This window comes from Rhipicephalus microplus, chromosome 4 (assembly GCF_043290135.1).
Source record: "Rhipicephalus microplus isolate Deutch F79 chromosome 4, USDA_Rmic, whole genome shotgun sequence".
Taxonomy (NCBI): Eukaryota; Metazoa; Arthropoda; class Arachnida; order Ixodida; family Ixodidae; genus Rhipicephalus; species Rhipicephalus microplus.
The window spans coordinates 140437429-140450844 of NC_134703.1; the positions used below are offsets into that span (position 1 = coordinate 140437429).

Genomic DNA, 13416 nt, shown 5'->3' on the forward strand with positions numbered 1-13416 from the left:
GGTTTTTTCCATCTATGCATCTTTATTTGCTTTCTTGAGTGCTATCATCTTTATCTGCTTATACCTTTCTCGCCTCTACATGTTTTCTACTACAGATATAGTACCCCCCTCTAGGTGGCAGTAAGCCTGATCAGCCCCTATTCTCGTCCGTGTCGTTGTGTTTGCATGCGTATGAATATCGAATATCAGAATAGCTAATGCAATTTTGAAATGGATTGAAGTCTGTGCGTATCACCATGACCGCAAAATGTGTGCGCTATCTGACCGTTGCGTTGAGACACGAGCTTTCCTTAGCTCAGGACAACGTCGTGATCTAAAGATAACGACACTGAAAGTAGCCTCATGTGTCGACCATTTACAGTATCCTGGTACTTTTCTTTTACTATGTTCAGTTTAAAAATTAGCCTGTTGTCAAGCGTGTGATCACTGCCTTTTATTGTCGGTATCTGTTCTGTTTTCAGTAGCCACACCCTAGCAGCAGGGCCAGAGGACCTTGCCGGCGCTTTCGGAGATGGCCCAGGACAGGGTCCTCTCGATGCTGACGGCCAGAATGTCGCGGATCACCTCGTAGTATCCCCAGCGCAGCTTCTGAGTTTGGGGGTTTTCGTCCAGGCCAGTGAATGTGGTGGTGAAGTTTCCGAGCTTGGGGAAGGCACGTGCCCTGGGCCCCTTCCAGGCACCGGCGGACACGTACAGGCGGCCGTGAACCTCCGGAAACGTCGTGTCAGCCGTGACGGTCGTGCTGTTACGGTCGTACTTGAGCTGGCTCTTCACACTCACCTGAAAGATGCAAAGTTTTACCTAGGAAGCGACTATCTGAATAGTCTAATGAACAGAGATTGTAAACGATAGGAGAAAAGCGAAAAGAAAACTGGTATCCGTTACGCTTTTTGGTGAGGCATGACTTGCCGCTCAAATGACTTTCCTTAAAAAGATACGTTAATTCTATTGTACTCACCGACGATAGCATAATGATCTTCAAAGAGAGTGAGCGTGTCTCTTTAAAGAAAGTCCCATACGTGGCAAGCTATGTCGCGACGAGTATGATGACCGCTAACCCCGCCTTTGGAGAACGTTGCCGAGTGCATGGGTGGTACTGTTTCTTTAGTCGCGGAAGTGGCCGGCAGCCGTGCTGAGGTCATCTGAGTAGGCCTTATTCAGATTTCTTAAGCTGTTTATGACTGTATAATAACATTTCTCGGCTTGCCTGGTTTATCTGAGGCATGTCAGACGGCACGAACTATCCAGCGTCTCATATTTACGACGAATGTATCTGGTGAAAGGCTAATCACAAGCCTGCGGCTGAACTAGAATTCTCTTACTTATACTACGCATCACCGTTAACCGTCTCCGAGATTGAGCGCATTAAATCTTGCAAGCAGTCATCCCCTTTACCTTGATTTCTCCGTAAGTGACGTTGCAGCCAACGTATACTCGGTACGGGAACAGCCGGTTGTAAGACGAGCAGTCTCCCGAGCGCTGGATGGTGCCGAGACCGGTAATGGTTGATGGCTGGAACTTCACGCTCACGACGTGTGGGTGGTCCCTGATGTGGAAGCTGAAGCCACGCGTTGTCAAGGGGTCAATCTTCTCGGCGGGAAGCTCTTCCTTCAGTATCTTGTCCACGTACGCATTAAGATCCTCGTTGGACTGCTGTTGGCTGAGCCCTGCAATAGTGACCAGTCTCAGTTAGCGTACCAATGGCGAAGATTTGTCGGGCTTTAAAAAAAAGTGATTTAATATGTTCGGTGGTGTATTCGGTTTCAAGCTCGATCGTTTGGCGACCTCACCGGGATCTTCTACCTTACTCGTTAGTTGAGATGGTGGAGCGTCTGCCTTCGCATGACGGTTTAGATTCAAGTGGCTGGCCAGGAAGAATTTACTCACCACAAGAAAGGTTGTCCTTTCAATGATTATGCACTTGTTTAAACTGGAGCTTCATGATATAGAAAAATGCACTAAATGCAGAATTCCAGATACCTGTGCAAATGGGTTTAATTGGGTTAATGTTCATGTAAAAGGGCAGCACCAAAAATTTATACATAGATCGAGAAGATGGAAGGACATGTGCTGTACTTACGAATCACCCACACAGAGCACATAGAATGTTCTGTCATACTCGCATTCTTCGTATTCGCTTTTGGCGCTGCCTTTCTACATCTGTCGCTAAAGCATGGAAAATTTTCATTTACACGAGCCTGATATCACCTTTTGATCTTCTACGAAAGCAATCAGATATGTTATTAGGATAATGATTGATTGATATACGAGGTTTAATGCCCCAAACTCACCATATGATTATCAGAGACGCCGTAGTGGAGTGCTCCGGAAATTTCGACCACCCGGGTTTCTTTAACGTGCACCCAAATTTGAGCACACGAGCCTACGGCATTTTCGCCTCCATCAAGAATGCTGCCACCGCAGCGATGGTATTAGGACGGCTTAGATAGTTTTACTCTTTCTCGCGAACCATAAAGAGCCACACATCATCAAGACCATCATAATAATGTCCTTTTCTTTATCTTCATTGTTAGTATGGCACAAGCTGCGGACAAAGCGTGAACGTGGCTTCGCAGAATGAGACCGTAAGGATTGTAAAGCTGAATGTTGATGCAGTGGCGGTACAAAGTGTTTTGGGGAGGCTGACATTATTTTGAAGCCGATTATTTCCTCGTATTCTGAATGTAGAATGCCAAAAAAAGGAGAGACAGTCAATAGTGTCTTTTCTGTCTATTCTTTCTTTGCTGCAGATGTTTTCTTGTATTCCAGTAAACAGCACCAACTATCCCAACAACAAGTACTACTGGTCTATATCGAAGTAGGAACACCGATGAGTATTGTTAACTAGAAATCACAAGGACTTAATAAGTTAATTTCTGTTCAACCACGGCCCCGCCGCGGTGGTCTAGTGGCTAAGGTACTCGGCTGCTGACCCGCAGGTCGCGGGTTTAAATCCCGGCTGCGGCGGCTGCATTTCCGATGGAGGCGGAAATGTCGAGGCCCGTGTGCTCAGATTTGGGTGCACGTTAAAGAACCCCAGGTGGTCAAAATTTCCGGAGCCCTCCACTACGGCGTCTCTCATAATCATATGGTGGTTTTGGGACGCTAAACCCCACAAATCAATCATCATTCTGTTCAACCACGGACGCTGTGTATCTACCGACCACTATGCTTATCTTTGTCTTCAGTGCTCTGATTCTTTATAATGTACAAGGTATTGTAGCTGTCATAAGGACATGCGAAAACCTCTACGTATTAACGTTCTATACGCGATAAATACTTAAACACACATTCCATGCATTTGGCTGTTCCGACATGATGTACCTTTGTTCTTCCTGTTTTATGTTTTTCTTAACGTCTCATTTGCTCGTAATGCTAAAATCCTTTTGGTAAGCTCATTTGAAATAATATGAACATATTTATTCATGAAGAAATATGACTATCTCATTTGTCTTGGAACAGACAGTGCTTACTTCTTAGATTTTATGCACAAAAATATTCACTGTATTGCTACGATTTGTTAGCAATCTCATAACATTAGTGCTACTCTTCTGATTCCAATGTCGAAGTGGCTTCAAAGGGGAAAAAAAGACGTGCGTAAAATGCGTTTTTATCCAAGTAAAATTTGTCGCTGTATTGAAAGGCTGTGCCCCTACATATAACGGCAACGTCTCGCTATCACGCTTAGTTCGATCGTCAAGTTTGTTTCGTTATTGTTTTGACAGCTCCTTGGATAAGAGCAGCGTCCAATATGACGGGGCTTAGCTGATTAGTTGCAAGATATGGACATCATAATTGCGAAGAGAACTGTTTCAAGCGCGTAAGCATACCAAATAACCACATATAACCTCAATCAAAATGAACTTAAGAGATATTCGTCAATTAATCTTGCAGTTAGTAAAAATGTCGAAATATTAGATGCGGAGCATCTAATACTCGAGGCTTGTAGTGCGGCGCCGTCCGCAAGCTTCCTCCTCCTTCTTCCACCATCTGTGCATTCCTTCCTCCTCTACACACCGCGCGCGCTTCACTCCTCCACCATCTGTGCAACCTTCCTCCTCTACAGACCGCGTGCGCTTCTCCTCTTCACGAACATTCGCTAGCTGTATAATGTAGCGCGCATGCACCGTCACGCTTCGAGAACATCGGCAGCTGACGCGCGCGCATGCGCCGTTGCACTTCTTCCCCTTCTCGAACATTCGACAGCTGACGCGCGCATGCACCATCACCCACCATCTGTGCCGCGCGCGCTTCTCTTCTTCGAGAACATTCTACAATTCTCCTGATTCTCCAGTGGACGCGCATGATTCTCCAGTGGACGCGCAGTGGACGCGCCGTCGCGCTTCGAGAACATTCAACAGCTGACAGTGCATGCGCCGTCGCGCTGTATATATACTCAAGGTCGGCGCTCGCTCGCTCAGTTGCCGCTCGTCGGTTGGTTTGTACGGCGCGTCGACGTCCAAGGTCGCGGTGAAATGAATTCCAACGAATCCACAAACACAATGATCGACGTCCCTTCGACCAGCGCCGCCCTTTCGCATACGTGTGTACGTGTTCACTCATTTAACACCCCCTCCTACAACCACGTTAACCAATTTAGCCATCGACCCAAGTAAGTCGCAATTTAACACCCCATTTCACAACCACGTTAACCAATTTAGCCATCGACCCAAGTAAGTCGCACTTTAACACCCCATTAACCAATTATATGCTCCGCATCCTCCTCAGTCTTCCCCCGAGGGAAGCTGCGGGCAATTTTTTTGCATGCGTTAATTTTCTCCATAACAAGAAGCAAAACGAAGCAAATTTATATATATTTGTGAACTGCTGGTGGAAGAACCTTTTTCTCGACTTCTACAGTTCAGGGTACGTGTTTGTAAGAACATCCTAAGCCATAGTGGTTCCTGGGAGAACACTTCAGCTCAACCTGATGCTTGTACATAAAGTCGCCTATTACGGCTTGCCATTCCCGAATGTCACTTACAAAAACAAAGCTTCGTTAGTTCAATCCTTGAGTTGGTATGGCCAAAAGTTTGTTATCGCATTTACTTGGGCTCCATGCAGGCTTGAAGGCGAAAAAATCATCTTTATAACGATAATTTATTTGTTATTGCTCTATAATAAAGATTGGGTAGTGTATCAGGGATAACTATGTACTACGTGTCTCACATTACAAGCAGCCCAGGAAGAAAACTTCAATGGTTAGGTAAAATTCAATGCCCTTAATAGGGGCGCACAAGCTAATTTCTCAACAGATTGTAATACTCCTTCAAAATATAATTTAACAAGAAGACATTATTCGAGTGAACGAGGACTTCACTGCACGCGGATGAACAGTGCAAGACTGCACAAGTTCAGGATTTAATGTATTCCTGTTCTGTTATACCCTGTAAGCTAAGGCGGAGCCTCTACTTTCAAACATTGGAGCTCTGGCGTAATTAGTGCTCCAGTGGCTAAAGCTACAGAGCCCCCCCCCCCCCCTCCCTACAAAATACGCATGAACATACGCAAGGTGTAATAGCACTCTGCGCCTCCCCCCCCCCCCCACACACCCAAAATTACTGGCTACAATTCAGCACTCGAGCCTCATTATTTGAACTATACCTTAACATTCGCGTTACTACATCACATGTTCTTGAACAAAAAGAATTCATTCGTGAGTTGTTGGGCTTATGCGTTTCGTTTTCGTTTAAAAGCGGCTGCAGCAGCACAAATTAAAAGAAAAATAGCGCACAAATTATGTGCACAAATGTACCACAGCCCAGGTGAACAGCACATTATATTAACGCCCCCGCAGAAGCTTATGTTAAGTACATATTAGAAAAACAATACCCTGTTTACTGGCACCACGATTACATATCACATAACAAATAGTCGGAGTTTCGGCGCAAGGCCGAAGCATTGAATGCGGTAGCGTCCCATCGCATGGTTATACGAAATAGGGTCAAGAGACTCAAGAGCAATTCGAAATGTAGTGAAAAGAGCAGAATGTACATTGAGCTGCAGCGTTTCGCGCATGTGCAGCAGCGCGTTCTTCCTATGCCTGGCTACGTATGCGAGCCCATCTTACTTCAGCGCGACTAGCATTCAGTTGAAGTTGTTCCGCAGGTGTTCGTAGAACACAGGAGGTATCACTATGGCCGAACTACATAGAACGTTTCCACCGGCGTTCTTGCGGCGTTTCCTTCCTTGGCGTCAGTTGACGTCGACGATACCAGTGACGGTAGCCAAAAATACAGTTCCAATGCACTTCACCAAAACGTCGACCTCGAATTGCCCCAGACATTTCAGCATGAGCCTCTTCCCCAGAAGCAGCTGGAGGGTGAAAGAAGCCTGCTTGCTTCTGCCTTCGGTCGGTTGGTATATGGTACCCACCGACCACTGGGGATCGGCATTGAAACCGGCGTTCAATATATATATATATATATATATATATATATATATATATATATATATATATATATATATATATATATATATATATATATAAGGAAAAGAAGTGTATACCTAAGGGCTCGTTTTTCCGTGTTTTAACACAATATTAATGAGATCTAACAGACAGTAATGCCAAGGAATGTACAGGGGAAGTTATTAGAACCAATGGAATGTAAATAAGAAGAAAGAAAAGTGTATGAAAGATAAACAGCCGTGGGCAGGAATCGAACCTACGACCTTCGAATAACGCGTTCGATGCGTTATTCGAACGCGTTATTCGAAGGTCGTAGGTTCGATTCCTGCCCACGGCTGGTTATTTTTTCATCCCCTTTTCTTTCTTCTTATTTACATTCCATTGGTTCTAATAACTTCCCCTGTACATTCCTTGGCATTACTGTCTGTTAGATCTCATTTATATATATATATATATATATATATATATATATATATATCTTCAGCCATGGTAGCCGCATTATGATGACGTCAAAATGTGACATTGCCGTACCACTTACAGTTATGTTTATTTGAAGCAAGATAGTTGAAAGTGAAGCTGTATCTGTGCGCAGAATTCTTCCTTTACAGGAAATTACCAATCGTTGTGATGTAATTATTACAGCATTTACGTAATCATCGTTTTAGAAGTAAACAGGTCCATCAAACTAAAAATAATTGACATCATAGAATATTGCTGTCGTTTACATATTACTCTGACCCGAATAAATTGGCTGTGTAGTCTATTCGGCCAGAAGAACAAAATAAAAACAAAAATGATCGACCATTAACATCCGGGAAAGAATTGCTGAATATACTGAAGTAACCTCAACTGTATTGCAAGGCGTATTTCCCAAGTTCTCTCTTTTCTTAAATTTTGATTAAGCACGAGTTGGCAAATGAAACCTGTCGTGCTCACCAGACGTTTTTTTGACTGAAGTTCGCGAAATGGTATGAAAACTAAGATCTAAAGCTTTACTTAGAAAATAGGACTAAGGAAAACAGATAAATTCGTAAAACAGCCACCGGTCAATCTTGCTGACACATTCATGCAAGACGTGTGTTATTGCCAGACAATCACGAAATTTTATTTCACCCAAAACATAGTTAGCCGTGATATCTGTATTCCCCAAGCCGTCTACGATTGAGCGTAGTTTGTAAAAAAAGGGCACCGCCTAACACTAGTGTTCATATATATATATATATATATATATATATATATATATATATATATATATATATATATATATATATATATATATATATATATATAATGAATCTGAATAACGGACGTGCTGCTACTGAAGAAGACGATGATGATCGGTGGCAGTAGTAGTAGCTCGAGCACGCCGCTCGCTGGTAGCCAGACCTGCCTCTTAAAGCACCTTTCGCCAAGCTGCGTCGGAAGCTTCCTCGACGTACAGCACCTATATATATATTCGACAGAAACATAGATGGCCTCTACGGTGGTCATCATGAAATTCGTTCTTCAAAAGTCGTATGCTGTACATGCCATGGTGCATATAACAAAAAACAAAAACAAACCATATATGTAAAATTAGTGCCTGTCGTACGAATGGCGGATTTTGCATCTGCGGTCATAGTGTGTTGCGTAACATCCAATGTCGCGATCTGCATTTATATTGAAAGCTCGAAGACAATCTTTTCCGTGAGGCCAAGCATTGCCTTGTTCCATTCCTAACTTTTGGCTTCGCATTGTAAGCTTACAATGTGTACGCAAGGACACAGTCATATTGCACAATCTTTTACTTCCGTCAGGCATTAATGACAGAAATAAAACTGATATCATCTCGACATTCCATCCCCATTGGCATGCAAAGTTGGCGTGGTTGCGTCACTTTGTGGAAGCGTCTCATAGTCCCGGCATTTCCCCCTCTGAATACAAAGTCGGTGACCCGGATGACAAATTTTTAGACGGGGATGTCAAAAGAAGATTTTTTAGAGGGAAGAAACGACTAGAAAATGGCATTGCCGAACTGTACTACTAACTCCAGAGGAAATTAATATGCGCTATAGATATGCGAGGGCAAAAAATGCTTGCATGCTTGTTATCGATATCCTTTCGGTAACTGCATCTATTATTGTAGGCTTATATCTTTGTATATTGCGCAAGGCTTAATTATAGGCAGGTGCAAAAAGCACAAACTAAGGACACTTTACTAAGTTCCGATTAAGACCTCCCTTCAGCAAAGTTTTGCACTAACTAAAATAATGGTCGATTACTAAGTATAGTCCAATACAATTTTCTGTCCAGTGATGTAACTGCAAACGCTACATTTGAGCAATTCTTGGAACCGAGATGTTAAGTGGAAACGTTTTGATCCGCTAACCACAAGCAATATGATACTGTTTAGTGCAGAAAAAGAGTTGCGTTTTATAGGTGAACTGTCATGTTTGACAAGTTTATTGTGTTACTTGGCACCACTGCTAATAACAGTTGTGTCATCGAATGGCCCCAAATCTGTAAAAAACAGATATATCTTTGTCTAAAAAATTTCTCAGTTTTTCGCGACGCAATGTACACCACCTCATAAAATACAGATATTTGTAAGTTATCTTGTTTTGGTTTTGAATACTGGCATAATTCGGCTTAACTGTTGAATGTATAGACTCGAAAATTTTCTGTCGCTTTTAAAATGTTTTCGTAATGAAAGCTAGAGTTGTGATAGCCACTAAAATAAGCTTTAAATATTCCTAGCCTAATAGCTATAGTATAACTCTTATATCTCATTTGCCATCGTCTAGTGCACCCTATGCGCTTTCCATGCAAACATGTTTTGGCTAGCCCATACAACATTTGAAATATATATGAGCGTTAATGGGTGATACCTGCGTATATATTTGTACTTCCAAAGATAGCTGCGGACGTTATCCAACTTTGTAGCCAAACTTACGGAGCGTTAACCACCTGTTATAGAGGACATTTATTCCCTGATGAGGTTGTGGGTGCTATTCTTGAGCAACGCCTAACGTAGTGTAGCTTCTTTTATGACCATTTCGCCGAAGTGCAGAAACCGTTATGTTAACCATGTGACGTCTATTTCATCTGCTGGCGACGAACAAGACTGCGGATCCACGAGAAAGAAAAAATGAACTTACCCGCTAAGAGCAGAAGCGTGGTCGTGAAGAGGATCATCCTTCTGCAAAATAAACGACGCTTCAGTGGTGTGATACGTGTTTGTGAAACTAAACAAAGAAAACGTGTATGATTCAGTAGGCAAGCAGCTTAACCGGTTGTGTACGTCTGCCAAAGGGCATGCGAAACACATTTTCATGGTCGCTATCTTTAGAATATGTGCGGCTAAGAAGACCCAACTTTGATGCAGGAGACTGACGTGGATGACAAGTTTACAAATCGAAGTTAGTGCCTTCGTGCTGGTAGGTCTTATCTCACCGTAGTGCCTGCCGGTTTGGATGCGCTGTTAAAGCTGTTGTGAGCCGAATGCCTAATTATTGTGGGCCCCACAACACGGCGCCCTCAACTGGGCAATGCTGTATGACACTGCGTGTGTACGTATTGGGATGAGCTTTCTCAACTGCGACCAGTTGGATCCGAATGAAGTACCATATCGGGGCAGCTGTTGACATACCCGCCATGATATCTTGGCAAACTGTCGCTCCACTAATGTTGATGACGCGGATTTATATCGCGTCCATGATAGCTGTATTCAGGGCGATATATATTGATGTGTTCAACACATTAAACTGCAGCATCAACATTTGCTATATCATACTTGACATTCAAGGGCTATATCGGGCGAATTCGAGAAACGCGGCCGTTTTTGCGACACAGATCGCATCTGCGTCTTTATTTCGACTTGAGTTACCACTGGTGGCGTTGCTGCTGAAAATTTGACTTTCACACGTTACGGCATATCCTCTACTTTAGAAAGGCGTGGCGAATAGGTACGGCTATAAAGAACAGGTCGCATTTGTGACTTACCTTGGTGGTGATTCTGCGCCTTCTTGAAAGTACCGAAATGCCGCGACTACTGGAGCGTCTCCCTTATAAGTCGAACCATCATGTGGTCTATTTATCAGCTCGCTGGAAAATAAAAGTATAGCGTCCTGTTGGAGTCCCGATATAGAATATGAGCTGTTTGTGCCCCGCCGATTGTTTATCGGTGTTCAATAGATAAGCCTCGCACCAGGGGTGTCAACGAAGAAAGGAAATATGCTGCTATGAATGATAACACGCCGACTACACGAGAAGTGCCATGATTGTACATTGTTTCGAGCTGATAGCCTTGTTTGTGAAGCGAAGCTGAGTCAGGCAATACCTGAGAGTCACAGTTGGGTGGACTGTAGTAATCCTTCTATTACGTATTGTGCAGAAATGTTCATGTCAAACAAAATGTGCAACAGATGGTAAGGCACATAATTCTTACGGTCTATATCAGTGGACATCAGCGCTATCAACACGCTGCAAGAAATAAAAGCGCAAAGTAAACGTAGATGCTTACGAAACGGTCACCAGACTACCAGTATAGTAACAAGGCCGGCTTTTGTGCTAGGAAAGTTGCGCACAGAGAATGTGCATTTCTTTTAGTTATCCAATGCTCACCAGGTTTTGTTAGCCGTGTTGTCTTTTCATGAGTGAATGGATACAAAGTGCGTGAAATTGTAATGCCGAACGAGCGTTATGAAAGGTCCTGAATTTCAACCCACTACCGGCTACAGAAAAGCAGCAAGCCACCCCTCAATGGCTTTCGTAAGTTGTGACGGTGAGCGTGGGTTACCAAAGATATGAAATTTCAAGAGTCTAGCGTTCATACGCCACCCATTGCTCCCATTCTTCATCTTTTTTTTTTATTCTTAGCACGCCCCTACTTTTCCCAATCTCTCGTTCATGCACCATTCTCTCCATTCCCCCTATGCATTGTTACCAAACCGGATGTTTCTGTTTAACTTAAACAACATGCAAGTCATCTTGCATCTATTTCTCTCATTTACCTCCTAACCTAAATTAGCAAAACCTTCTTTGTCTTCATATGGGGAACAAAAAAAAAGATTCAGTATTTTGCATTTCACTGAACTCGCTTAAAAATTCCATTGAATTGTACCGACGTAATCACTTGTCAAAAGTGGTAGAGCACGTGACTGTGGACACTGTGATTATACGCATGTGTTACCTCACGTTACCCATAGAAGCTACTATTCGTTCATGCGTCATATATACCGGAAGGACCTAGCATAAAGTGTGACTGTGTTACGTACCGTTACGGCGAAGGTCTTTTCATATTTATGCACAAAACCGCAGCTGCATGAAGTGACCGTTTGGGTGCTCTAAAGAAGTCTGCTTCCGTCTGTACTCCTATACAAGGCCACTTGACCCCTGCCATCTAACCGAACTAATGTGTGCATGACTCCTTGTTTCAAGCGAAATATAAGTCTTTCCTTGAGGGCTACTATCCACCGCTGAATAACTGCCTTCATCTTAATGATCCTATATGCGAAAAAAATGTGGGGCAGTTTTTTTCTGTCTTTCTCTAAAAAAGCCGGATCCGGAAGCCGGTATTGGGCTGAATTCTAGGATAATGTAAAATACGCGTAAGTGTGTTCATCATTTCAAACACTTCTAATGAAGATGGCACACTTCCCTAATGTAATGTTCACTAAAAAAACTGTATCGAAACAAATATGGGCGTAATCCTGCATCTGTATTATCTGTATGAATGCAGCAGAACCAGCACTGTGTCAACAACCGTGACCAAAAGAGCCAAACGTGGCCGCATCTAATGTGTCTTATTTGTGTCATAGTTGCTTTGTTATCGTGCTTGCGCTTCACAATTACTTTTTCTGTTGAGAGTTTGTACTCACTGAAGGACATGCTACTGCGCGGCAAAACGTGAGCAGCAGAAAACGTACGAAGCCCATTTTCCGCTCCTGCCTATCAGAGTTTCTTTTCGTGTATCGCGCAACAAAATGGCGTACTTCTTTGGCTCCAAGACGGTACATTTGCAATATATTTCAACGGAAGTAAAGTTTTGGGTACCCTGTTGCAGAAAGGTAAATGATTTAGAGGATGTGCTTTAGCGATGTTCCTCATTACTGGGCAGTGATCAAGCTAACCAAGTCAAGGGGGGCTTGGTTGACCCAACAACCGGGGTCAGCTTTGGCCCGTCCGGAGGGCCCACAATGTGGGGGTCAGGCTTGGCCTTCTCGTCCCAACGAAAGAGGAGCCCACTGCACGCTAGTCGCGTCTCTCACGAATATGACTAAACTTTGAACAATCAGCCGATCAATCGCTTTATTTCTTGATGAAGAAGTGATCCTAAACAACGTGCCATAAAGCCATCTAAGCAGCCGAGACAAAAAAAGCTGCAGCATTTTTGAAGGTGTTAAATAGAAGCTAAGAACGTGAATGTACTGCCGACCGTCCAGTACAGCGCGCCTGTTGCCAGGTGGAGTCACTCATTATTCCAGCCTAGTTGCCACTACGCTCATTCAACAAACGACGGTATCGACGAAAGCACAAAATAGTGTTAACTGTTTTCCAAACTATTGCTATATCATTAATTTGGGGGATTTCGTAACCAATTTGAACCCCGACGAACTGGTGCAATTTATAAAAGCCAAATCCAATTTTTACTCATGAATGACAACAATAGTGGGGTGAATCGAATGACAAACAGGGGAGATTTTATCGGCAATATAGGACTTAAGTCTTTTGGTGACACAAGCACACTGGCGCCAAATTGTTACGGTTGGCCTGACCATATTGTCAGTACTAGACAGATGTGGTTTTCGCTGTTTCATTTGCAGTGGACTTGGTTCTTTCAGAAAAAAACACATATCTGCCCCACAAAAACGTTCCGAATGTCTGTCCCATAGTGAAAATTGGAAGTGTCCAGAACCTCATGTGTTTTTGGGAAGAACACTCGAAACATGTACAGATCGCCAACTGAACACATCGTTGTTTACTGTACTTCGTGGTGGTCGGTGTGCGGGCCTTCGGTTTGACCCGAT

At 43.4% G+C, this 13416-nt stretch overlaps 1 protein-coding gene across 1 annotated transcript; it reads right to left on the bottom strand.

The window, feature by feature from the left end:
* Nucleotides 1-408: 408 nt before the first annotated feature.
* On the bottom strand, nt 409-10508 carry LOC119172380 (uncharacterized). Its single transcript, XM_037423447.2, has 4 exons — nt 10391-10508; nt 9547-9587; nt 1396-1667; nt 409-780 (listed from the first exon to the last, which is right to left on the bottom strand). Exons 2-4 carry the CDS (start codon nt 9581-9583, stop codon nt 472-474), a joined length of 618 nt encoding a protein of 205 aa, XP_037279344.2. The 5' UTR covers nt 9584-9587; nt 10391-10508; the 3' UTR covers nt 409-471.
* Nucleotides 10509-13416: the final 2908 nt, after the last annotated feature.